At 43.3% G+C, this 27,006-nt stretch overlaps 4 protein-coding genes and 1 long non-coding RNA gene across 7 annotated transcripts in view; 2 read left to right on the forward strand and 3 right to left on the reverse strand.

Moving 5' to 3' along the window:
* LOC100876776 (receptor-type guanylate cyclase Gyc76C) overlaps positions 1-17,806 on the forward strand; it is a 76,454-nt gene extending 58,648 nt beyond the window's left edge. For 2 of the 3 annotated variants that reach the window (XM_076531095.1, XM_012292724.2), the window contains 16 exons: positions 9,276-9,582; positions 10,475-10,621; positions 11,001-11,194; positions 11,260-11,419; positions 11,801-11,955; positions 12,080-12,367; positions 13,557-13,817; positions 13,907-13,978; positions 14,041-14,209; positions 14,335-14,484; positions 14,603-14,942; positions 15,041-15,164; positions 15,240-15,338; positions 15,401-15,545; positions 15,614-15,870; positions 15,936-17,806. In XM_076531095.1, the coding sequence (XP_076387210.1) occupies positions 9,276-9,582; positions 10,475-10,621; positions 11,001-11,194; positions 11,260-11,419; positions 11,801-11,955; positions 12,080-12,367; positions 13,557-13,817; positions 13,907-13,978; positions 14,041-14,209; positions 14,335-14,484; positions 14,603-14,942; positions 15,041-15,164; positions 15,240-15,338; positions 15,401-15,545; positions 15,614-15,870; positions 15,936-16,841 (3,774 nt within the window). In that variant the 3' untranslated portion in view covers positions 16,842-17,806. The remainder of the gene's footprint in view (positions 1-9,275; positions 9,583-10,474; positions 10,622-11,000; positions 11,195-11,259; positions 11,420-11,800; positions 11,956-12,079; positions 12,368-13,556; positions 13,818-13,906; positions 13,979-14,040; positions 14,210-14,334; positions 14,485-14,602; positions 14,943-15,040; positions 15,165-15,239; positions 15,339-15,400; positions 15,546-15,613; positions 15,871-15,935) is intronic. The other variant, XM_076531096.1, reaches the window with a different exon arrangement.
* LOC105663492 (uncharacterized) lies at positions 1,196-5,433 on the reverse strand. Its single transcript, XR_013038019.1, has 2 exons — positions 2,516-5,433; positions 1,196-2,155 (listed from the first exon to the last, which is right to left on the reverse strand). It is a non-coding gene; the product is annotated as an uncharacterized LOC105663492 (long non-coding RNA).
* An 81-nt stretch (positions 17,807-17,887) lies between the features above and the next one.
* Positions 17,888-18,797, reverse strand: ND-B14 (NADH dehydrogenase (ubiquinone) B14 subunit). Its single transcript, XM_003706476.3, has 3 exons — positions 18,513-18,797; positions 18,173-18,288; positions 17,888-18,104 (listed from the first exon to the last, which is right to left on the reverse strand). The coding sequence occupies exons 1-3, from the start codon at positions 18,634-18,636 to the stop codon at positions 17,976-17,978; spliced, it is 369 nt and encodes a 122-aa protein (XP_003706524.1). The 5' UTR covers positions 18,637-18,797; the 3' UTR covers positions 17,888-17,975.
* Positions 18,798-18,885: 88 nt separating this feature from the next.
* Positions 18,886-21,334, forward strand: RtcB (RtcB RNA ligase). Its single transcript, XM_003706468.3, has 8 exons — positions 18,886-19,222; positions 19,300-19,626; positions 19,715-19,841; positions 19,903-20,009; positions 20,076-20,235; positions 20,308-20,618; positions 20,684-20,848; positions 20,909-21,334. Exons 1-8 carry the CDS (start codon positions 19,127-19,129, stop codon positions 21,134-21,136), a joined length of 1,521 nt encoding a protein of 506 aa, XP_003706516.2. The 5' UTR covers positions 18,886-19,126; the 3' UTR covers positions 21,137-21,334.
* A 95-nt stretch (positions 21,335-21,429) lies between these two features.
* The window catches only part of dpy (fibrillin-like protein dumpy), a 123,192-nt gene continuing 117,615 nt past the window's right edge, over positions 21,430-27,006 (reverse strand). The window contains 11 exon segments of the mRNA XM_076531097.1: positions 21,430-22,125; positions 22,195-22,381; positions 22,445-22,683; positions 22,785-23,055; positions 23,149-23,387; positions 23,457-23,645; positions 23,722-23,970; positions 24,059-24,259; positions 24,338-24,706; positions 24,818-25,765; positions 25,874-26,461. Coding sequence (XP_076387212.1) covers positions 21,887-22,125; positions 22,195-22,381; positions 22,445-22,683; positions 22,785-23,055; positions 23,149-23,387; positions 23,457-23,645; positions 23,722-23,970; positions 24,059-24,259; positions 24,338-24,706; positions 24,818-25,765; positions 25,874-26,461 — 3,719 coding nt within the window. The 3' untranslated portion in view covers positions 21,430-21,886.

Consider the following 27,006-nt stretch of genomic DNA (forward strand, 5'->3'; position numbering starts at 1 on the left):
CGAGTCACCAACGAAAGGTCTAATATAAATACCGCTTTAAACGAACATTTCTATTCATTTATTTGCGGTTATTATTAGACCGTGTTTATGCGTTTACGATATATCGACGTCCACAGAATGGGTCATAAATCATGCAGTCTACCGATCTATGGATTACATTTATAGTTTACATCGAACGAGTAAACAGCCACAATCGGGTTATTATAAGTATCGACCTAGACAAGTTTTAATTGAAGTTTAATCGTTAATGCGGCAATTAAAAATTTCGAAACGCCGGCCTTGAGAGCGAAAGAACGACAGTGTTTATTGTCGCAAGGTATTTTTAAGTCGAGATTGTCGCGCGTTTACGTGATCCGACAAGAATTTCGCTGGACGGTTTATTTCTGTGGTTATAATTGCTCCGGATCCGAGACGATTCAGCGCGAGAGTTTGTCTCGTTATCTCCGGAGACGTTCGTTCGAAAAGGCGACACGAAAGTTCCAGCGGAATACAATATAAATTTTGCAAGAATCTTGTCCTTAAATTCGCGAGTCCGTATCAGTGTCTGTCAATATTTGTCTCTAATCGCGCGGCGAAAACAACGTAGATCATGTAGTATTACGACGGTGTGAACGATATTACAGCAGCCGTATTACAACGACTATCCGTTATCAGTCGAGCATATGTCCAAGTGTCTGTGTTTATCGGGCCGACTATATTTAGACCGGGTATTGCTTTGTCGAGCAACACGAATCGAATCAAGGAAGGAAAGCACAGACGATTTTATTCGATCTCGCCGCCAAAGTGATCGCCCGTTCATTCCGTTGCGGGACGTCCAACGATCGACTTTTGCTCGAAAACCGTACAAAGTCAGCATTCTAATCGAAAACCGATACGAAATCGTGCGACAACGAATTCCGCGTGGAAAGTTCAACAGCTCCGATACGCGTCATGCAATATTAATTAGCCATTACCATAAAACGAGCGTTAACATCGGCTAGAGCGCACCAGTCGAAAACGCTAATTACGTTTAGATACGCCGTATCGAACATTTCGATGAAATTCGTCAATTCGACATATATCGGATATTTATCAATGAAGCGAGGAAAGAAGTTTATTTACATAGCTCTACTATAACTTCTTCCGCGTTCTAAACCGCAGGGAAATATTGAATCGCCGTCCGTAGATTCCAAGGAAAATAAATAAAATCACTGTGTAACGACCTTGATTAAGGTCTTTTGCAGTTTATTCGCTCAGTCTGTAAAAACGTACCAACATGGCAAGATTTTATAAATAAACGTAGAAACGGTATAACATAAAGGATACGCGAGATCGAAACAAGAGTACACTTAGTCGATGATCGAGTATAAAGGCACCGAACCGGGTTCGTTCCAGATTGACCGTCCCTTCATCTCGTTTTCGACCTGGTCGGGATTCTTGAATGGTTGTCAGGTAGAACCGAAATCCCACGGCGTTACAGGAGAGAGAGAAAGAGAAAGAGACTCGTGTATCCGGCGTCATTCGAGTATATCCAAGGATACCGACGCCACTATACACCGTGGCTCCACTAACTGCCTATGTTTATCGCCAGGCTATATTTAGCCTGGGCTATTGCTTTGCCAAGCGACAGACTGAACGAACCAGCTACAACCAACACGGGCAGCACCGGCATCGGCATCAGCATCAGCGGAGCCAAGCAGCCAGCAGCCTCGTACAGCCGCGTTCCCATCTCGTTCGTTTCTCTCTCTCTCTTTCGCTCCCTCTCTCTCTTTCTCTCTTTTTCTCTCGTATCCCGTCCCATATACGAGCCTACACCATCCGTATGCTCGTCTCTCGGACTTCCAAGCAGAGCCTCGTCGGCCAGCGACACCCACCGGAGAACCGATGTGCGTGGATCTGACGAGATTCAAACGGATCTTGGTCCATTCCGATACATTTCCCAAGCGCGCGCGATCCACGCGTTTTTCCGCGGAGGCGGTGCCGATTTGCCGATGTCCCGTTTGTCGACCGATCAGAGAATTCATCGGACGTTGAGAAATCGTTGGATCGGCTGCAAACTCGTTGCGAGCTTACGACACCCGTTTATTGGATAAACGAGAAATGTGCATTCTCTCGTAATATTTTTGGATTTTTTAATTCTCAATTTGATAATGTGGAGCTGTTCGAATTTGGAGTTCTAGTTGAGAAGAATAAGTTTTAGTTCAGTAATATAAGCATCTTCAAAATTTGTGAATGTGAGAGTTGAAGAATGTTAGATTTAAAAATGTAGACGCTCGAGAAAATTCTTGTGTAACATCGCGACTTTAACATTCTTGACGCGTCAAAACAGTATCCTGTCACTCAAGCCTACCAGACAAGCGCGAAAAATTTGTCAAATTTGAATATTTATGATTTGTCTTGGGCATCTTTATACAGAGCCATATAGCGAGATTCAATATCGTCTCGATTGAAAACTTTCCAGAAACATGTATTAAGGAGCCAGATAATTATCGTAGACCTGGTGTCTATGACCCTGACCGAACGAAACCAGACGCACCGCTGAAAGTTGTCCACGTGCTCTCTTCCTCGAGCACGCAGCCGGGTGTCGTCGAGGTCCGCGTCTAATTTTTCATCGGGCCGCATTAATTTCCATTCGATTGTTTCGCCATTCAAGGATACAACGTCGCGCGCACAACTATCGCTATTTGTCCGTCGGGTACCTATAAATAGACGCTGTTGATTTATGAATAAATGAAAGCACCGCCCTGTTTCTGTGTGCGCGCTGCTCCCACCGCGGCCCCGCGTCGCGATCGCGCATGCGTCCGCGCGATTCCCTCTCGTACGCATGCGTCCGTGCATAAAAGAGTTGTGTACTTCCCCCCACCACTCGACGCGAGCGCTGCACGCGTTCCTCGCGAACAGGGCCGTCGCGCAATGATTCTCCGGTTTAGAAATGTATTTTTAGACGGTGTACCGTTCGTTGGACACAATTTGAACACCTTTCCCGACCGATAAGTCTTCCAGCGTATCGCGAAACTCGAATCGTCTCGGTCGTATTTCGATAACTTTTCAATTAATCTCCCTCCAAAATGTTTCGCTTTCGAATACCCGAGTTGTTGAATAGAATCGAATCGGAAGATGTCCGATGCAACTTCGGATAATTTGACATTCGAACGAAGTCAGAGAGAATTGAGTCGATTCCCAAGTCGGGCTACCGGAGAGCACACGTGTTTCGCGTACCTGATCGAACCCACCCGGCTCGATCCTAGCGCGAAATGTCGGGAACTCGCACATCTTTGGCTCGTATCGATCGGTTATCGTAAATTTTCCGTTTTATTACGGCTGGAAACGGGAGGAGTGCCCTTGGTTTCTGTCTCTATTATAAAACCAGACAGTTACGACGTTTTGCTTCTCATTCCTCGAATTAGAATGTATAATGGCGCGTTGAGTTAGTAAATACGCTCTATTATGTGTTTATATCGGAGCTCGTTGTTGTATGCGCGGCACGAGGCTAAATATAAATACATCGGATCTAAATATTGTTCAACACCTTTGATCTCTTCGAATGAAGTTCCATATTCAGTTCGTTCAATCGGTTATCTACTATTCGCTTGCCTGTTTTTTCCTTCTCCTTTAACTTTTCAATCTACACAGCGATAAACTCGCTTCGCTTACTCGAGTATCGAGAATTCCCTCGAAGAAATCAATTTTACTCGGTGGAATTAACGATTTACTCGAACGATAACATGTTTATCGTCATAACGAAGAAAAAAAAAGCTCCCTGGAACGTTAATCGTAGCGTCATTAGCGTAAGATCGAATCAAACCTATCCTGGCGGTTAACGATTTCATAACAAGTTAATTAAAGCGTTTAATCCGCCCACTTTCTGATTGCACCCCGTTTCTTCTGCTCGTCCGCGTTAAACCTTTTTAACGATTGCGTAAGATCTCAGAAGAACGATGTTATTATCGTGGCCGCGTTACGATTTCCACGGCCATCTTGTTCACCTGCATGCTCCGTTAATTATTCGCGTCTTCGGGCCCGTTTAATTGGCGGAAGAGAAGGTTGCCGAGCGAAGCGCTGTCACCTAATAAAAACCGAACGATCTCGACGCGATGAAACGAAGCCGAAAAAACGAATCGTCCTCCTCCATCCTCTTTAACGAGCACTCTTATCGATGAACTGATCTTTGGCTGCGGTGCGGCTATCAACGATCATCCTGGAATCCAGAATATCGTGCGTTAACGGTATAATTTAGGAAGTTATGGCCGGTGAAGAGGAAAGTCCAACTTTGCGAGCAGATTGCACGGCATGCAGCGAAAATACTAATCTCGGATCAGCACTACCCAACCTCGTATTATAAATTTAGGAACTTTCTAATTTTCTTCATTCAAAATTTTTAAAATTTGTATTTCTTGGATTAGAAAATTTATGTGGTAATCCCGAGATATAGGAACTGCCCAACAGATTCGATTACGCATCCCGGCCAAGTACGGAACTCGTGGCAGTTGCACCGTTTGCCCGGTGGTGACTGCTGATCAGGGGTCCCACGCACGAACGACTAGCGACGCTGTCTCCTCAGGATAATCCGAGAGCTTAATTGGCGTAAGGCTGCGGCTTCAAGTTCAATTATCTAATGGCGTGCTCGCCGCTGTTTCCCCGGCTGCTTTCTAATTCCCTGGAAAGAATTCGCTCGGTCAACGAGAGTCTCTCTTCGTCCCTTTTTTGGTCGTGTTCGGAGTACCGGGTCGGGTCGTTAACATCTCGAGCAACGGTCGAGTTTTCACCGAGTCCCACACGCGTTCCGCTGCAAGAAAAGTCGAAGTTTTCACGGTGGCGAGGGACGAGCAGGGACATACAAAGTATATGAAAGAAGGAGGGAAAAGAGTTAACGAGCCAAAGGATTATCGATTGATATTCAAGATAAAGAGGCACGGGTACGTTTCACCGGCGCAGACCTCCGAGAGGAACGAATTTATCTGCGACACGGAGCGTTGTCGTTTGGCAAGATCTTGGTGCACGTAAACGGTCTCCCTCGAGAACACTAATAGCCACCATTAACGGGCCAGGACGTGATCCGTTCACACGCTCGCGAATTCCGGGAAGCGATCTTTCCGTTCTGCCGTGTGGTAGCCAGCGTGTTGTATCGGGAAGAGAGGTATTTCTGGCACAACATTACCGTTGTTGCTTGTCACCTTCGGCGAGAGAGAAATGTCGTCTTGCCAGGCCGGCTGAAAAGCGGCTAACCGAGAACGTGCCGGGGACACTGGCCCTACCGATTCCGTGTAATTTGTTCGATCCTGAAACACGATAAATGTCCGCATGCTATACAGTTTGTAGCCGCTGATTAAGTTTGCAAAATGAACCATAGAAATGTCTTGATACCTTAGATACCGATCGTGCACCAAACGAATAGCCACCTTACATAATTTAATAGAACCCATTCTAAACTGCTGCTTTTAATTCAAATATCACCTACAATTTATTAAATTTAATATATTAAAGATTTTTCAAGAAACTTGACAGATTTTAAATTTCATCCAATGACGCACCACGTGTGTCATCCTTCTTTCAATGCTTAAACTCGTTCTTCCAAGTGAAGACATGGAGCAATCAATTATAATAGGTACCAAAACGCGTTCGAATGTGTAGATCGTAAACGCAATCAGTTTTGGAGCAGTCCTTGCCGATATTGTTGACATTCGTGATGAGACTGTGGTGATTAAGAAATCAATATTCTGCCACGTTCTTAACTTCCTTTGGAGTCTTCCTCCTCAGGTGTGACTTCCGTCTCTGACAAACAGGAAGGGGATCGTAGAGCGCGATGAATAGAAGGTTGTTTTCCAGCCGCGATCGTGATTTCAGCGTTTGACCGTCGATTTGCGCGATTAAAGTGACTCGAAAGATACGGACAACGATTGCTCCATTGTTATTCAGCGAACACGACGATTGCCGATGCACCGAGACGAGCAGTCGTCGCCGCGCCGTTCCCCGACGTAAAGACGAGTTTAAAGGCATAATTTTGAGGGACGACGTGGATCACCGTGCAGAGGCGGAAAGATGAAATATCCACGAGGCATGTTTTATGGATGCGGCGAACAATTATGAGACAGTAGGACATAAATTTAAAAAAGTACCATGAAGAATTCGCGATGAGACCGAGCTTAACGTATTCTCGCCGCCGAGCCGGTTGCAACCGATGTCGACACATTGTTAGCCAGACGCGTAATCATTTTTCACAGACCGTTTGATCGAGAAACTTTGAACCAGTCTGTTAGATCGAAACAACCAAACAATGTTTGCTACAGCGACACGCTAACGGGATCTGTCTGCGCATTCGTTGAAATAGTATCGTGCCACTGGACAAAGGTACATAAAGGCTGTTTCACGCCTCCAATATTGCCGCGTTAATCTCGACCGGTGATATATTTGACTACGAAACATTGTCGCGTACAACTTCGCTTCAATTCTATAAACCATTCCTGGCGCAACGACCTCCGTCGTGATCGCGGATTTCGATTTTCATAGCAACTAACTCGAGAACCTATTTGTTCTCAGAGAGCGAGACAGATTTTCCCTCCAGAGAGGGTTCAGAAGTCTTTTTCTAAATTCAGCAACTTGACCCACATTGAAAAACAGTTTTAGGGAAGCTCCTCTATAATCCTATTTTACACAAATCGATAGTGCATCTAAAAGTACATTCATAAAAGAGTGTACGAATGTACTTCATAATGAACGAATAGAACCTAGAATGTTGGGCCTAATCGAAGGCCACTTAACGGCACTAACCCAACAGCAAATAAAAGTAAATAGCGTTTGAAAGTTGAAAAGAAACAAGGAGGAAGAGGAATTGCAAAGGATCGCGACAACATGGTTGCACAACTATATCGGCCAATAGAGAAAAGACTGGTGTAGCAGTTCGCGGAGAGCACTCGGGCTCTCCCGAGTTCCCTCAAGGTGGTCTCGTCTAAATATAGCCTGGTAGAGCCCAGAATAACAGCACGTCGCGAGCCGGCAATGACCAAAGCCCGCCTCGTTCACCAGAGGCAGCAGGATAACCGACCAGGTTGGTCAGTTTTGTCTACCGGTCCACGACTCGTTCCTCGGCCAAGCCCCGAAGAACCACGCAACGTGCGTCCCCGTTGTCTTAAAACAATACGATTCTGGCCGAGTGTGTGCTCGCCTGCCTTCTCTCCTTTGTTTGTTGGCCCCGGTTCGACGGGAATAAGGGGACTGGTTTCTAAGCCAGACCAGTTTCGTCCACCGGATCATCGATCACCGCCGCCGTTTTATGCAAAACCTGGGGACACGTTGCGTGGTCCCGCCGTCTTAGTTACGTACGATTGCATCCTTCGAGCTGACACATCCTTGTATCTTCCACTTTTCTTTACGTTCAACTACATTCGCCTTCTTCTAGGATTCGCTCTAGTTCACGTTCTGGATCTAGCCTCTCCCTGTAGACTTAAGCTTCTCTAGCTCTAAATTCCTTGTCAGGTATATTAATCTCTATGTTTTTCAATTTATGAATTGTCAAATATGGTTCACATTCCGGGCCTAGTCTCTTCCTGTAGACTTAAGGTTCTCTAGCTCTAAATTCCTTGTCAGGTATATCCATGTTTCTCTTTTCTCAAATTTATGAATTGTCAAATCTTGAAAATGTATGAGTCCTATTCTTTTTCCAAGTTTCTGCACCATCAGGTCTTCAGCTGCCAAGTCAGCAGTATAATAATTTTGTTATTTCTATGCGACTCCAGCAACTTCCGATTAAAGAAGTCAGATTAATTGAGTAGCTCTTTCTCTCTCCAGTGGTCGATCACAATGAGCTTCATGCGACGTAGAAATCAACTTCCTTTCAGTGAATTCAATCGAACCGTCGTTCCTTGGATGGTCGTGCGACGCCAGACATCCGGTCATCAGACATCCTTGCCGAAGGTTTCCGCTAAATTTACCTATGTTTTTCTTCTATTCGGTCTCGGGTATTCCCAGTCGAAATCGCAAAAAGCCGTATTTACGAGCTTGATCGAAAAAAGAAAAATTCTTGCCAGGTGGGTAAATTGCCGACGACTTCCTGAAATCGTGGGAGGATGTCGAAAAAAGAGAGCGGTCGAATGTCGACGAGTCGTAACAAAAGAAAAATGAAATGGCTGCGAAAAGATTCGACGCATGAATTTGATGGGTCGAATAAAAAGGAAAAGCAAGTAGGGAGGGGTAGGTAAAAAACAACGGAAAGTGGATCGTGGCCTGACGGTGGTCGCCACGGTTAAAGTATAACTGACCCCCAGTTGTCACGTTTAATTTATATGTTAATGAGCGCATGTCACATTTCAACGGTACGGAGCAACCGCCCCGTGCATTTCTGTGCAAGCACGAGAAGAGAGTTGCCCCGTTCATTCCACTTCTCCTCCTGCCCTCCTTCTTCGTGGTGGCTGCCACAGGTTTATATTTAACCACGCGCCACACACCATGGCACCCGGCGCAGCCCACTTTACTCTCTTGCCTTCTACTCTCTTTCGATCTCTTCTACTCTCTCTTTCCACCTACTCCTTTTCGTTTCTTTTACCCTCTTTCGCTTCCACCTCCCTTCGATACTCTTCTTCCTCTTCGGCTTCTTATTTCTTCCTCGTCTTCTTCTTCAAACTTTTTGACCTTTATTCTTTGCTTGTCTCTTACCACCCGTTCATTCCCATGTTTTATACTTGTACCTCGTTTTGCAACATTGTTTCCTTTATTAAATCCTTGTGTTTCTGATTTTACTCGCAGGGTCGTATCTTCTTATTTATCTCTCCCATCTTATACTTCACCAAGGTTTCCTGCTATCGATTTGCTTTCCCTGCTTTCATATCTTGATGCTCTCCGGAAAATATGATACTTGTGACTTTGTTTGTCTCGCTATCTCTATTCATTGTTTGTTCGTAAGGCGAGATTGATACAGAATTGAGTTATAACCTAACTTAACCAGAGGTAATTAATAGCCTAACATCAAACGATAGAACAGCTCCTGTTTATCGAAAAACTTGTCCTTGTTCTGGAACAAATACTCGATAATGATAACGATAATAAACAGAGAAGGAAATAAGAATCGAGTTGTCTAAAAGTGTTACAACTTTTACTGCTGCTAATCTTCAGCATAAAACTATTCACAAGAATAGAGCGTTAAAGAAGAGCCGATGAAGTCATAATTTCGATCGGCATGGTACAAAGAGGAAGGTGGTATCTACTTCAGGCTTGCTTATTTCGTTCGAATTTTCGAAGTCCCTTCAGCAAATGGTTAACAAGAGGCGAACCTGCTAACGCGCCTCGAATTCTCTGGATTGCAGAAATGCTCGGACTACAAGGCGTCGAAGGTGAACACGTTCGCGAGGACCGAGCCACCGGACACGCAGGTGACGAAGTCGGTGATCGCGTTGCTGCTCCATTACGGCTGGTACAAATTCACCATCATCACGGAGAGCGCCTGGTCGACTGTGGCGCGATCGTTGGAGGAGCAGGCCACCAAGCACAATCTAACCGTGAACCATTACAAGACCGTGGAAGACCGTCACACGTGTTGCGAGGAGAGGCTGCCGTGTTGTCAAGTCAGCGCGTGGTTCCAGCTTATACAGGAGACCAAAAATATGACTAGAAGTCAGTAGTTTAATTTTCTTTCCCGTCTGATTACCGGAACAGCCACCGCTTCGATCAACCGGAGCGTTCATTTCCAATTTGTTTATTGTCTTTTGCGAAGAACCATTCGTCGACAGTTGGAATATCTCCTCGTTTATTTTTTCTTTTCAAGATTTAGAGCGTGGCATACCGAGGGGCACTGGTGTGCTTGACGTTATGACATTTGACAATGTAGAAAAGAATTGTCAAATTGACAAGTTAATTGTCAAGTGGACATGTCATTGATTAACCATCGAGTTATACAAGGCTTCGGTCGAGGAAGTTATGGGATCGTAACGTGCGAAATGTCAGTACAGCGAATTCGAATTAAATTTGAAGTTATGACGTCACGAGTATTAACCCAAATAATTGATCGCGTTTAACCGAAATTCTAGAACAATTAACCGCAGACGAATACTAGAATTGAATGTGACAGTTTGAAACGGACCAGAAAAGTTCACGGGTCAAGAAGCACATGCTTCGTAGATATCTGAATAATAGCTACCCCGTTGTTCCACGTTGTTCAGCAAAGCGAGAGATCAAAGTTCAAGAACCTCTGAGACGTTGAACGATCTCGTGTTACTGTTGCCGACGAATCCACATTCGGGCGAACGTTAACTCGCTGGCCGGACATAGTTGTCGCGTTACGACCCAATAGTTTCGTGCAGTATTTTCGTGGGAACAGGTACATGGGTAGTTTCGTTCGATGATCTCACCGATAATCGTGGCTGCCGTGTTTCGAGCGGTGTAATAAAATCGAACTCGTGAAAGTGCGGTGTCCGTTCTGGAAATCGGTCGGTGGTCGTTCCTCGTGCATCGATACCGGACGCGCGGCTTCGCCGATCTAACGGAAGTCGTAAATCTGTTTGTTTAGTTTATATATTCCTGGGAACGGCTATGTCGCTGATCGACATGATGAACTCGATGCAGAATCAAAGACTGCTGGACAACGGGGAGTACATGGTGATACACGTGGACATGATGACGTACTCGCCGCGCGAGGCGCAAAAGTACTTATGGAGTAAGTAGCCTCCGAGAGAACCACGACTCGTGAAATTCGATTGACCCGATTCCTCTTAGCGAGAACGCGTTTTCGCGCCTCTGCCGTTACTTCGCCAGACCGGAAACCTGACTATGTACCTCGTTATCTCATCAGTTCCGCGTCTAATGCCGGATTAGAGTAAAACGTTGCTCAAACGTGCTCGTTCTCGTATCCGTTTCTCCCTCGTTCAGTTAATTCTATCGGACGTTCTACAACCAATTCGTGTCATACAGGGTTTTACTAACTCAAATTCTTACACACATACATTCGAGTGAAGTATAAACACCATCGAATTGTGAAAACTTCCGCGATTTTAAAAAAGAGATGCAACCCAGTTAATATTGGGCGCGACTTACAGAACCGGAACACTTCGACAACCTAAAAAATTGTCTGGAGCCAAAGGACTTCCTGAAGAGGGCACGTTCGTTGATGGTGGTGATGTCCACGCCACCCACGCAGAATTACGAGGAGTTCACCAAGAAGGTTCGCGAGTACAGCAGTAAAGAGCCCTTCAACTTCGTGATACCTGAATTGCTGAGGAAGTACGAGAAGGTAGATCTCCACGGAGCTTGGCTTTGGAGCACGTTCGAGCTTCTAATTGTTACGTCTGATTGCAGTATGTGTCGATTCACGCGGCGTATCTTTACGACTCCGTGAAGCTGTACGCGAGAGCGTTGGATCAACTCCTGAGGGATCAACCGGAGCACACGCTCGAGGAGATCGCCAGCAATGGCACTCAAATCATCGAGACGATTATTAGAAATCACACGTATCAAAGTAAGTAGGTTTTAATCTGAATTGCTAGAGCGTTTCTGAAGTGGTACTCGGTTGTCGATCTCCGATAACGCTAAATCTGATTAAGAACAAGTGGATTCGATATGCCGTTTGCAGAGATTCGAGTTACGAAGCTTGTGAAATCGATCGGGTATTATCGATCAGAGAGATGACTTTCGTAAAAGAGAAATCATTTATCGGATGCAGATTATATTTCGATGAACGATTACTAGATCGGCGTACTTGTTCGTTGTGTCATGCCACACAATGCCACAAATACCGTACTGCCTTGCAATTTCTTCACCCACTCGTTTTTGCTCGTACTCTTTCGTATTAATAATTAATGAGTTTCACGAGACACGCGGCATTTGTGCAAACAAACAGGTGTCAGCGGCGCGACGATCAAGTTCGACAAGTTCGGCGACTCCGAAGGGAACTTCTCGGTGTTGGCCCTGAAGAAGAATCCCTTCCGGATCAACAACTTCTCCTGCGACTACCAGATGAAGCCTGTTGGCCAATTTCAACAGGGTGAAACTCTAGTGAGTGAGTTGTTTACAGCATTCGTGCAGATCATTTTCTCCTGTTTGCGTTCGGACAGCTGCACTGCGCTCGAAAGTGATATCGCAGGAAATATCGAACGGTGGTTATCGATTATGCACACAGGTATACAGGCCGTCGGAGGCGATGGACTGGCCGGGTAAAAACAAGCCGGAAGCGGAACCTGGCTGCGGTTTTCTCAATGAACACTGTCCCAAAGACGATACACATCTGCGTAGCATCGTGGCCGCCGGAGTTCTCGCTGTTTTATTGTTCTGCGCTGCGGTGATCACCATGAGCATATATCGAAGGTGGAAGATCGAACAGGAAATAGAAGGCCTGCTCTGGAAGATCGATCCGAGCGAGATACACGGTTATCCTCATCTTGACAACATGATGTCCTCCCCTAGTAAGGTATGCAGATTATTCAACTTTCCGTCGTATATTTTCTATGACTGTGATTTTTATAACTTGTTAGGGAAAATAGCGATGCAAGGGTAGGTTGCATATCACATTGCAATATAATACATGTATACGCATGTATACATGTATATGTATATGGGAATGTAGTACGTAACGTGGAAATTGGTGATACAACGCGTGGTGAATAGGGACATGTAGCAATGCAACAATAGGGACGCGTGGAGATATAACACGTGGGGATGCGTGTATGTAACATGTGGTGATAGGGACGCGTGGTAACAGGGTCACGTGACGATACAACGCGTGGAGACAACAACACCTGGCGATAAAAACACGTGGCGATACAACGCGTGGTAATCTAACGCGTGATGATAGCGTTGCGTAGTGACGTAACACGTGGTAATAGGAACGCGTGATAATTTAACACATGTCGATACAACGCGTGGTAATAGGGATGCGTGGCGATTTAACACGTGGTGATTTAGCGCGCAGCAATGGAGGCGCGTGGTAATACAACGCGTAGTAATAGGGATGCGTGGTGATCTAACGCATGGTGATTTAACGCACAGCAATGGAGGCGTGTGGTAATACAACGCGTGGTAATAGGGATGCGTAGCGATCTAACGCGTGGTAATAGGGATGCGTGGCGATACAACGCGTAGTAATAGGGATGCGTGGCGATCTAATGCGTGGTGATTTAACGCACAACAATGTAGGCGCGTGGTATTACAACGCGTGGTAGTAGGGATGCGTGGCGATCTAACACGTGGTAATAGGGATGTGTGGCGATACAACGCGTGGTAATAGGGATGCGTGGCGATCTAACGCGTGGTGATAGAGTTACGTAATAATTTAACGTGTGGTGATACAACGCATGGTAATAGAGATGAAGAGCGATCTAACGCATGGTGATACGTGGTGATTTAACAAGTAGTATGGTAAGTTAACACGTGAAGATAGGGACACGTAATAATAGGGAAGCTTGGAAATAGAGCGCGTGTTAATCTAACATGTAACGCATTGCGGTAGGAAGGTAATACGCGGCGATATAATGCATGGCGATACAACACGAGATAATAGTAATCGGGTAATATAACGCTATAGTCATTTTCCGTAAGTTCTCCAATAACCCTCCGGTTGGAAGATTGCAGAGTGCAATAGTTTGTTCTTTATATTGCAGTTAAGTTTAGTTAGTGCAATGTCCTACGAGTCAAGATGCGGCGGCCAGGTGTTCGCGCAAACCGGGCATTACCACGGAGTGGTGGTGAGGATAAAGGAGTTAAAGTTTTCAAAGAAGAAAGACATTTCGAGGGACGTGATGAAGGAGATGCGTATCCTTCGCGAAATCAGACACGGTAACCTAAACTCTTTCATCGGAGCGTGCGTGGAGCCAATGAGGATATTGTTAATTACGGACTATTGCGCCAAAGGAAGTCTTTATGTACGTCACCGTAATATGCTCGGATAAACGTGTCTGTAATCTGCTCGGGATATTTCATAGGTTAATTGTGAATTGTATCGATGTTTCAGGACATCATTGAGAACGAAGATATCAAGTTAGACGATATATTCATCGCATCATTAGTTCACGATCTCATTAAGGTATGGTTAATAATCGAGAGGAGAAAAGTTGGACGGTTTAACATGATTTTATTTGGACACAGGGTATGCTGTACATTCATGAGTCATCTGTGCTAGTCTGTCACGGTAATCTGAAGTCTTCCAATTGCGTGGTGACCTCGCGATGGGTACTACAAGTCTCTGATTTTGGCCTGCACGATATGAGGCACTGCGCTGAGTCCGACAGCATTGGTGAACATCAGTATTATCGAAGTACGATATAAACTTACGATAATATTCATAGTTTCAAATTTAGAATTTCCAAAATTTATTTCATTTGGACACTTATCAGTTCATATATCCGAGGATGTGCAACTTATTTCGATGGAAATTTGCAGACTTATTCTGGAAAGCACCTGAATTATTAAGGAACCCCAATGCTCCGATCAGAGGCACACAAGAGGGGGATATTTACTCGTTCGCGATTATATTATTCGAAATAATTGGACGTAAGGGACCGTACGGTGGCGTGAATCTAGAACCCAAAGGTAAGTTACCCGTGCATAGTACGTAGTTCGAGTTCGCTAGCGATTGTCATTCGTTAATCGGCATTTGCCAAAAGGTATAGCTGCAGAAATATAAATATGAACGTTAACAAATTGACAGAAATCATAGACCGAGTGAAAAGGTTCCCAGAAGATGGTGAACCGCCGTTTAGACCTAACATAGAGATACTGTCCGAGTCTGTAGCAGATTGTGCTGAGTATATAGTTAGTACGATTACCGACTGTTGGGCGGAAAGTCCTGAACTTAGGCCCGACTTCAAAATGATACGGACAAGATTAAAGAAAATGAAAGCGGGAAGGCATCGCAATATCATGGACCAAATGATGGACATGATGGAGAAGTATGCGAACAACCTCGAAGATCTAGTCAGTGAACGTACACGCCTTCTTTTCGAGGAGAAACAGAAAACCGAGGATCTGCTTCACAGAATGTTGCCTGAGTAAGTTCTTTATATTTTTATCAAGGTTGCTTACTCTATCTTACTGTTTATTCTATCGTTAATCACTCTAACTATTTCGTGTATTTTATTCTTTACAGACCCGTCGCTAATTGTTTAACAAATGGTATTGGAGTGGAACCGGAAGCTTTTGATCTGGTTACTATATACTTCAGCGATATCGTAGGTTTTACTGCTATGTCCGCAGAGAGCACACCTTTCCAGGTACAATTTCACTACTATAACTACTTAACAAACTACTGTAATCCTTTATATTTATACTCATTATTTTATCTTCAGGTGGTGAACTTTTTAAACGATCTCTATACACTGTTTGATCGCATAATCAAAGGATACGATGTATATAAAGTAGAAACAATCGGTGACGCGTATATGGTGGTAAGTAAACAGCATCCCCAAAATATTCCTCCACATAGTTATACAATTGCATCCGTCTTCAGGTCTCCGGATTGCCGATCAAAAATGGAAACAGACACGCCGGGGAAATTGCGTCTATGTCTTTAGAATTACTTAACGCTGTGAAAAACCATACCATAGCCCACAGGCCTCAAGACACTCTTAAATTGCGTATTGGAATCCACACAGGTAACGTGTCGAACGGTGTAAAGCCAAGGCTGAATAGGTTCGCATAATTGTTAGGAGCAATGTTGTAGGCCCTGTGGTAGCAGGTGTTGTTGGTCTGACGATGCCACGGTACTGTTTGTTCGGAGACACCGTGAACACAGCTTCGAGGATGGAGTCGAACGGTGAGCCATTGCGCATCCACATAAGCGAGCAATGCAAGGAGGCCTTGGACAAGATCGGTGGCTACATCATCGAAGAACGTGGGTTGGTTTACATGAAGGGGAAAGGAGAGGTGAAGACCTACTGGCTTACGGGAGCCACTGAGAAAGCTATCCAAAAACGAGAGGTCGGTATATCGAAGATGTACTGTCATATTCGAGGACGATCAAGTAAACTGAACTATCTTTTCAGGTCGATGTTGGTGATCTTCCGCCGCTCTTCTGCAGACCACGAAGAAGTCCAAAATTGAATTCAGACTCCCGACAGGCTTCGTTGCTGGGCGGCCTGGGTGCAGGAAGTCGCAGACAATCGAACGTCCCCCGTCCAACTCCGGATGACTCGTCCTCTCAATGCGGAGGATCTAGCCCAGTGCCAAAATCGTTAAATCCTCGAAAGTTTGAGCGATCTCCGTTATTCTTGACTGATAGCATATCGAAAACAACGTTGGATAACATTGTGTTACCGGACGACAACCGCGCAGCCAACATCAAGATGGCACTCGATGACTGCTTCATCGACACCAGGCCAAAGTTCAGGAAGAACGCCAGAGTCCTGTCGACGATCGCTTCGTCGTCCTCGACGAGCGATCATCCGTTTCATAATATAATAAGGGAGTCCCGTTCTTTGGACCCGTTCCCGTTGGAACTTTACAGCAAGAGGTTCGAGTCGCCGAATTTCTCGTGGAAGGAACCGAAGAAGAGCTTCAGGTCGTTAGAAAATTGTGACAAGTGCACGAGGACGAACTCTAAAACTAACATTTCTGGCAAAGTGTTGAATAATAATTATCCTAACGGTAATGTGATAATAGTGCCCCATACCGATGAATCGCCTAACGAAGCAGAGACACCGTTGCTGGGAGACGAAAGTGGCTGCATGGGAGAAATCGTGCCCGTTAAGCGCTGGAGGTCTCTGGATCAAGTGGTATCGGTTCCTAGTACGGACAGTGTACCGGACAAGAAGTCTTCCGCGAGGAATTCGATCAGAAGTTGGCTAGTAAATTTATTCAGTGGTAATGGATTACGCAACAGTGATGTTTCTTTGAGGAGGGGGGTGATAGCGGGGTACGATATACAGTCGGAACGTGAAAGCATAGTTTAATTCAGTGATGGGCAATTGCCCGAGAGGGTGCGGGTTGAGTATACTCCCGTTATATTGCCACGAACGTAAGAACGAAAAATTCTTAGAATTGATAATATATGAAATTTCAGATGTCAGACATTTCCGTACACTGTGATAGAAGAGTGTCACTAGTGTACGTGAAAGTCTGTAAAAGGATATTCGTTGAACCGGCAACATAACGGGAGTCTGCTGTAATAGCCTGCAGCTTCTGAAACGTATGAGTGCACAAAAAAACGTTATTACATTTATGGAGTCATAAGCACGATGATGTATTGTTGCCATTTTTTTTAGTGTATAGATAATGTACGTGGAACGTATGGGTATAAAAGTTACCGATCGTGTATATTTTTAATACCTAGATATTTTATAATTTGTACTAAAATACGCGTTGTATTTTGACGGAAAACATGATTTCTTCTTTTACATAGTGCGAGATTTGCGTGTTAAAATTTTTTAACCCGAGAGCATAATGTGGATACAATAAACTGTTTTATAAATATGATTCTAACCAAAGTATATAGAAATGCAGAGGTCACACACGAAGGTGTCTATCTCGAGTTTAGCACAAACGATTCCCTGTACAATGCGGAAATGAAAAACAAAAAGTTACACAGTGTACATTTCATGCAAGTTCAAATATGCTCGATTCAGACATATATATGTACATATATGTATGTATGGATGTATGTATGTATGAATGTATGTATGTATTATGTCTGTATGTACGTATGTATGTATAATTTCTATACTTGTTCACTGAAGGAAAGCAAATTATCCGTATGGCTGTGAAAAGTGAACTAGATTGTACCTAAGGTGCTTAGTAATATATCATCTTGTCAAATGTATATAATTGAATAATAATATATCGATGTAAAGATAAAATGTAAATTAAAAGAAATATTATCTTCTGTAAGAGCTGATTAAAGATTCGTCTTTTCAAATAATGTATAATTCAGTTTTTTTTTTAATAAACAGATACATTTTGTTTCCCCTTCTTATTTTTATTCTATGAATAACTCTATGCACACGATTTATACATTTTTTATTAATTTACAGTTTGTACATTGATTTCCTTTATAATTTACTAAATTAATGCTATAAAAATAACAAACTTTATTCCTGTCCACTAAGGAATTTTGACATAAAATCTGTAGGCTTTGGTTCCCAAGTCTCTTTCCAATAGTTCATAATGCTTCCGTTCGTTTTCCATCTCATAGCCACTTCTTGAAGGTCCATTTGCCCCTATTATAATGCATCATAAATTAAATCATGCTCGCTGCTAATAATGAAGTCATATGTATTACTCTTACCTTAATAATAAGCATATCTATAACTCTTAAATCTCTTACATGACTGTTACGTCTAAATTCTTCCTTTAACTTCTTCTTGCATTCTGCCTCTGTTTTTGGCATATCATAATCAATTCCTAGGAACAAAATGGTTAATTGAGTTTTTTCCAGAATTAGCAAGATTTAATGGCAATAACACTATCTAAATAAAAAAGCTTAAAAAAAAATCGTTGTATTATTCAATCAAAAGAGACGTTTACAATACGTAAAATAATGACTATTTTTGTCACAATTAGGTTAGGTAACAATATATCCTATTATCGTTTCAGAGATAAAATATCATAATGTTTGAATTACGTACTGACATATGGAATCTGTCGATACCACGCTTTATACAATGTTAAGACTCTTCTGCGAGCATCTGTTGGATTAAGTGACAAAAGTGGTTTCACTTGTTTCACAGCGGCTTTCACAGGAGTAGCCATTATTACGAAGTCCTCACTGTGTCTTCAGAACAGCAGAATATTACACATGTAACATTACAAAGTTCTCTTATTGAAATTTATTAAGATTTGTCAGGTTGAAAGACAAGAAGAAAGAATGTCAACTACATGACTCCCATAAAATATTACACTTATTTTAAAATATTATTTACAGTAAGTAGTTTTAAATGTTAGGAGGGAAATCGATATTAAAATAACGGCGCTGCAATCGAATTTATAGATGTTGTAATACTGAAAGATGGTTAGGGGAGGTTAGAATTCTCAACGTCATACGGCGAAGTTGTTCTAGCCGGTTCTCTCTGTATCTGTGATATTTCGATAAAGCACGTAAAAAGTTTACACATAATTTTTTTATTTTTACTGTGCGAAGCAAAGAATTAGTTTCTGAAATAAATACATACGTAATTTTTGCAAAGTAGAATTTGTATTATAACATATTTTAGTAAAGTGTAAAAATTTATTATTATTAAAAATGGTAGTCAGGCAATATCAAGAAGAACTGAAATACTTAGAAAAAGTAAATGATACATGTTGGAAAATAAAAAAGGGTTTTCAACCCAACATGAAGGTAAGTATTATCAATTTACATACGTTATACCAAATTCCTAAAGTATGTTCAACATTTCTATGCATTTTTTTTTATAGGTTGAAGGTGTATTTTATGTAAATAATACACTAGAACGTTTAATGTTTGATGAGTTGCGCAATGCATGTAGACCAGGAGCAGTAGGTGGTTTTCTCCCAGGCATGAAACAAATTGCTAATGTAGCTGCTCTTCCTGGAATTGTTTGGAGATCTGTAGGATTACCCGATGTTCATTCTGGATATGGTTTTGCCATTGGTAATATGGCAGCATTTGATGTGAAAGATCCAAAATCAATAGTATCTCCTGGTGGAGTAGGATTTGACATAAATTGTGGTGTTCGTTTACTGAGAACTAACTTATTTGAAGAGGATGTTCAACCAGTAAAGGTATCATTAAATTTTAAAATATACATTGAACATATTAAATATGTATTCTTAAAACAGGGAAAGAAAATAACACTGCATATATGTGTAGGAACAACTTGCTCAAAGTATGTTTGATCATATTCCTGTTGGTGTTGGATCAAAAGGAATTATACCCATGAATGCACATGATTTAGAAGAAGCCTTAGAAATGGGGATGGATTGGTCTCTTAGAGAAGGTATTAATGTGTATGTTTATTAAAATAAACTCCTATTAACAGAAGTTTTGTTTAAATCTAGGTTACATCTGGGCTGAGGATAAAGAACATTGTGAAGAGTATGGTAGAATGCTCAATGCAGATTCTTCTAAGGTATCAATGAGGGCAAAGAAACGTGGTCTCCCACAGGTAAGAATTCTATTGTGTTAACAAATATCATAGAAATATTTAATGATTGGAAGAATGACCCTGTAGCTAGGAACATTAGGAGCAGGAAATCATTATGCAGAGATTCAAGTGGTAGATGAAATCTATGACAAGTGGGCTGCTTGTAAAATGGGTATTGAAGAAAAAGGCCAAATTTGTGTTATGATTCATTCTGGTAGCAGAGGATTTGGACATCAAGTTGCAACTGGTATTAAACGCATTGAATCATTTAAGTGATTACCGGCAATTAAAATTTGCTATATTTTATATTACATTACAGATGCACTTGTTCAGATGGAGAAAGCTATGAAGAGAGACAATATTGAAACTAATGATAGGCAGTTAGCTTGTGCTCATATAAATTCTCAAGAAGGTCAAGACTATTTAAAAGCGATGGCGGCGGCTGCAAACTTTGCGTGGGTCAATAGAAGTTCTATGACGTTCCTCAGTAGGCAGGCATTTGCAAAACAGTTTCGAATGTCCCCTGATGATTTAGATATGCATGTTATATACGATGTTTCTCATAACATCGCGAAGATAGAGGAACATATGGTGGAGGGCAAACAGAAAACTCTTCTAGTGCATAGAAAGGTATATTAAACTTGGTAGATAATGATTAACTGCGCGTGGATATTTATTAGTGAAGTATTTTATAGGGATCCACAAGAGCGTTCCCGCCCCATCATCCTTTAATTCCAGTTGATTATCAACTAACTGGTCAACCAGTTTTAATCGGTGGTACTATGGGAACATGCAGTTATGTTCTTACTGGAACCGAACAGGGTATGAAGGAGACATTTGGATCAACTTGTCACGGAGCGGTAAGTACTTGGAAGTTCACTCTGAAGTTAGACTTCCATAACTATAAATTATTCTTTCAGGGACGAGCTTTATCTAGAGCGAAATCACGCAGAAATTTGGATTACACGGATGTGTTAGAAAAATTGGAACGACAAGGAATCTCAATTAGGGTTGCATCACCCAAATTGGTGATGGAAGAAGCACCGGAATCTTACAAGAATGTAACCGATGTTGTCAATACATGTCACGCGGCTGGTATTTCTAAAAAATGCATAAAGTTACGACCAATCGCGGTTATTAAAGGATAATTATTTATTCAAGGAATATTTGTGAATTGTTAATCATGACTGAATTGCTGCTTCAAGCATCACGATCGTAACATCACATTTATTTATTAATGAATTTGTATAATTTATTACAAGTATTAAGTGCCGTTTATCTTTTGTAAATTATGTAAATGTAGGGAAATCCAATTAGTTTGTAATAAAATTGCGAGCGAAACTACATTCAAGCTGTTTAATATGTACACCTATTTATCTTATTCTTCGTTTACTTGAGGAACTGCTTGGCTAAATCGTACGGTGAATAATCGAGACGATCGTAAAAATATTACATTAGCGTTTTATTAGATAAAATGTACAGTTACCTACTATCGAAGTAAGAAAGCTATATTAGACTAATTCGTTCGACTTTACACGGAAATTAAAATCGCAGTGTTACGCTGAACAAATCCTCCAGTGACTGAAAGAGTGAAGGGGAGGGTAAGGTACTTACGTAGGAAGACAAGATTTCTCATGTACGTAGATAATGGAAGCAAACCATCACCATAAATAGTAAATATATCTATACGTATATCTATGTAGATTGAAATTCAGAGTACAGAGTATATCGTTCATCGTTGCAGATTGCGAACCCTCGAGAGAAGAAAGTACGGGAGACTAGTCACTGGAGGAGTTGTTTACAGAAATACAAGACCGACCAGCAGGAATAAAAGTGGTCTGTACTGCATTCCATCGAGAATTATAAAATTACGTTATAAAATAATTATCCTAGAGAACTTATGATAGATGATAGTCAGGAGATGGTTCAGCTACGGACTCGGTAGTGAACAATGGATTTGGGAACTCTGGTGGGTGTGGCAGTGGTCCAGCAGTCTTTGGCTGGCGACGATACGCCATTAGCCAGCAAGATACAGCAATAGCTACAGCGACTAGTGCCAGCAGTGCTGTAATTACTAGTGCTATCACAAAGCCGACCATAGATACACAAATGTCTTCCACTCTTTGAGCCGAAGCAACTGTAACAGAAATCTCATTGTAGCACAAGAACAAAATTTCCTTCGCGTCATGTTTCAACTAGATCTTACTTTCAGTTGGATCTGCTGTGAACCTCTCTTCTTTCCTCTCCAGAGTGAAAATCAGATTCGACTGAATCGTAATTTCTTCTCGAAGTTGCCCTTCGTAGTTGTCCGTGATGCTCAAAGAGGTGTCGTTTGCTTCAGGACCAACGTCTCGTCGGCGACGACCGAACGCATTGTATCCTCGACAATTAACCTATGATCATTTCAAAATTATATGATGTTTCAATTTACTTTACATAAAAAAATTGATACTCACAGGTTGACAACGTCCGAAGCACACGCGAATATTGCACTGGAATCGGATGTTGTCGCTGCTCGGGAACTTGAAGGCGTTGAAGCTGGCCATTAATGTCTGCGTTTCAGGGTTCTGTTCCCATTCACCGAATATCGTTGGATCTGTTGCGCAACCGTTCTCGTCTGTCACAATGTATTCGTTTTCCAAGTTGTCTTCCATCGTTTTGGCCACGCAGTTTCGGGCAAATCCACCATAAATAGCTAAATAAGAACGTTACAGTTAGAAGTTATCACTCAGATATCTATAAAACGATCTTGCACTTACTTATTTCCACTTATGATATAAAACGATTTGAACTTACTTGACGGCTGAACTTCGACTTGCAACATTAGGTTGTCTCCAATTTCCGCCGAGTTGATTTCGTTTCCGCTCTGAGTGACAATCCTCATCTGACAGACTGGCGGTGGACCAGTATTAGCAATAGTTCCAGCGGTTGTTAACATGGAGACATTAAAACCGAGAGTAACATTTTGTTCTCCAGTTTGGTATATACATTTGATGTGATAAGCTTGGGTCTTGTATGTCATCAGTTTCGGGTGCTTTTGTATGACTAGTACGAAGCTAGCTTGTCCCTGAAAAAGTATAATCTTGTATCTGTAGCCAACTACTGTAACCAACTGTATGCTGGTTAAACTATATGTTGGTTGTATAAGGATGACACTTACGTTCACGTGTATTAAGCCACAGTTTCCGAATGCCACCTTGAATATCTCGGTCTTGTGCATAGTTTCTGCCGGGATGGAAACAACTCGTCTGCACTGTTCGTCCTTGCTGTGACCTTTAACATATAGTACACCGTCGAATTCCTGATCGTGGAGATGTATTTCGACTTGCACTCCATCGGACAAGCAGCTGACTACCATTTCTGGTCTCGGGAAGTCCGTACGCCACCGGTTCTTGTCGTCTATTAAATAGATTTTTGGTTAATAATATTAACACATAAATATTGTTATACATAAAAACGTATTCTTACAGCATTGAGTATAAGCGTTTCCAATGTAACCATTGATGCATATGCATATAGCCTGATGATGCGTGGCATTGCAGAGTGCATACAGGCCACAGAGTTGGGTCATACAAGGATCTTCGCAAGTTTGAGTGGTCTTATCACAGAATCTGTTGTCAGCGCAATCGTCGTCGTTTTTGCATTCTATTATGTCAACTGAAAGACGAGGATATTAGTTTAACAAATCCACACAAGCATTAATGATACAAAGAATAACTTTCTCTTGCTTTACCTAATTTACAATATCCATTGGCGTCTAGTCTGTATCCATGCTGAGTCGGGCAGACACAGCGACCATATTCGTCGATGATCATGCCGTTCTCCAAAGCACAGACGCAGTACCCTTCGTTGTTGATGATCATTCCAGTCTGTTTTTGGCAAGGTATGCACACTTCGGTTTCGTCCCTAGCTGTTCCAGGTGGACAGATGCAGTTGCCGTATTCGTCGAGGAGTTGACCCTTGTCTACTGGACACACGTTCGCTACAAAACAAAAGAACGCATTCAGAGATATCCGTAAAGTGGACTACATTAGTTAGGATAGGTGCGTGCACAAGATAGGCGCAATTACTTTTGTCGCAGCGGATGACCGCATTTCCTCTGTAACCAGGGATACACTCGCAAATCATGGTCCTAACAGGTGTCGTGTCCAACACCTTGCAGTCTGCGTTCACTCCGCAAGGCTCGATTTTCACGCAAGGATTGATACACTCGCCGTTGAAGCATGCTGTCTGAGATGGACACTCGTTGTCTGCCTTGCATTTCTCTGTTACTGAAAACCAGCATCAAATAAGTCTAAATTCAAGTCGAATATTAGGATCGTAGAAATGATCGATGAATTCGCTCTTACGTTTGGTACATCCTATTTTGGCATCGCCGATGTAGCCAGGAGGACAAGCGCACTCGACCACGTGGTTGTACACGTTGCAGTCCATGTTTCCAGTGCAAGGGTTCACGGCGCAAGGATTCTCGCATCGGTTGTTGACGCAAGCCTTATTGGTAGGACAATCCGAGTTGGTTCTGCAACCAAGGAGGACGCAGGCGGCCCTCGGATTGCCTCCATATCCAGGTGGACACTCGCAGATGGCCTTGTGATTGATACCATGGCATTCCGCGCCCTTTCCGCAGGTGGTCAACGTTGGCGAACACACTGGGACGCAGTTGTGCTGTACACAGGCATGCGACCCACTGCAGTCTCCATCCGTGCGGCAACCAGCGACTGAAAATTCAAGTGCACAATGAAGAACAAGCATACAGAAGAACTGCATACAATTAAACTGCAATCGTATTGAAGCATGCTAATGCGAAAAGAGAAACGCAGAATCCTTACCTTTCGTGCACACCACGTCAGGGTTTCCATCGTAGCCCAAAGTACAGGAACAGATGGGTTTGTGATTCGCGACACTGCACTCCGCGTTCGGTCCGCAAGCGCAAGGGTTCTTGCACACAGCATTCACGCAAGACTTGTCCAACGGACAGTCGCTGTCTTTAGTGCACTCGACCTCGAGAATCGGTTTCGTAGCCCGGCAGAGTCCGCTGCCACTGCTCACGTAGCCACTGGGGCACACGCAGACCATAGTGCGAACAGGATACGTAGGTAGCACCCTGCACTCCGATGGTTCACTACAGGGTTGGACCACGGTGCACGGATTTTGGCACTTGTTGTTGAAGCAGGCCAGCGAGTCTGGACAATCACCGTCCTCCTTGCACTCTGGTCTCTCTTCGGGTTTACAGTTCACGTAAGGATTGCCCGTGTGGTGAGCCGGGCAACGGCAAATGGGCAGGTGGTTGAAGACCCTGCACTCGGCTCGTGGCGAACAAGGATTGTTGTGGACGCACGGGTTGATGCACTGCATGTTGATGCACGAGTGATCGCCTGGACAGTCTCCGTTACTGTAGCAGCCTATCACTCTGCAACGATCCAGGGCGTTTCCGTGGTAGCCCTTGCGGCAGCGACAGTCGGCCTTGTGGTTGTTGGGGTAGCACTCGGCGTTCACGCCGCAACTGTCAGACACCAGGCAAGGATTCACGCAGTTGTTGTTCACGCAGCTCTTGTCCAAAGAGCACTCGCTGTCGCGTCTGCACTCCACGGAGTAGCAGGCGATGTCGGGGTTGCCTTGGTAGCCTTCCTCGCAGGAACAGATCGGCTTGTGGTTTCTGACGTAGCAGGCGGCGTTGGTACCACAGTTGCAGGGGTTTCTGCACTGTCGGTTGATGCAGGCCTCCTTGTCGCTGCACTCGTCGTTCGTTGTGCAGCTACCGATGACTGTTATTTGAACTGAAATTAAGAGTAAATGTTATTAAATATTCCTTGAGTCATTAGACATCGAATTTGATATGCAGTTATTTGACAAAGAGATTCTCAAAGAGCTGTTAGTTGTCTTACTTGGTCTGCAGACTTCGTCAATATCGGTGGTCCATCCTTCCGGACAAGTACAAGTCATGGTCCTCACCGGAAGCGTATCAAGAACATTGCACCTTGCGTTCTCCGCACACGGTCTGATCACCGGGCACGGATCGATGCACCTGTTCTTGATGCACACCAGTTTATCAGCACATTCTATGTCGGTTCTGCACTCTGGTTCATCAAGCGCCGTTGTCGAGCGATGTTCGCAATAGGAGTATGGATTTCCAGCCGGGATGTTCTCGGGGCATCGACAGGTTGGCACATGATCCTGCACGTAGCAAATGGCGTTCTGTGCACACGGAGAATCCTCGATGCATGGATTGATGCAGCGTCCGCTGCTGCAGGCCAAATTTCGAGGGCAGTCGAAGTCGGTGCTGCACTCGACTCTCTCGCAATGCACTTCTGGGTTGCCGAGATAGCCCGCGCCGCAGCGACAAACGGCTCTGTGGTTTTGGCCGTAACATTCTGCATTGATCGCGCACTTGTTCTCCAGGATGCAAGGATTCACGCATTGGCCGTTGTAGCATGTGGCTGCGTTGTTGCATTCGCTGTCTGACTCGCAGTCCACTGTAATATACAATGTTAGGTCAGGAAAAAGATATTGTACAAAAATATTATACTAGGACTGTTTGATTGAGGCGTTCCACGCCTAATTGAGCGAGCGAGTAAATTTCACGTTAAAGCAAAAATAGTCAACCGTGTCATCCGGTTGAATTGGTGGAGTGGTGCAAGAGAAAAACGTGGACAAAAAAGTTGAAAAGTCAAGTACATAAGCGCGAGCAAATTCAATTTTGCATTAAAGTCTACGGGGATATGGTTTTTCCCCAGAATAAGAGGGTTAAATAATACAACAGATTATATGTATGTACAGGGTGTCCCGCAATTAGTGTAGGTCCCGAAAAGGGGTGGTAGGAGGGGCGATTCTGAACAACTTTTTCCTTTGCCAAAATATTGGTTGAGGCTCCATTTTCGAGTTATTAGCAAAAAACACTGACCAATGAGAGCGAGCATAGACCGGGCGCGCGAAAGCGTGAGCGACAGCTTCGAATATGACGGCCGATCGTCGTCGTGAACAAATGTATCAATACCGCGTCGGTATAACGTCGGTATAA

Source organism: Megachile rotundata, chromosome 4 (assembly GCF_050947335.1).
Source record: "Megachile rotundata isolate GNS110a chromosome 4, iyMegRotu1, whole genome shotgun sequence".
Taxonomy (NCBI): Eukaryota; Metazoa; Arthropoda; class Insecta; order Hymenoptera; family Megachilidae; genus Megachile; species Megachile rotundata.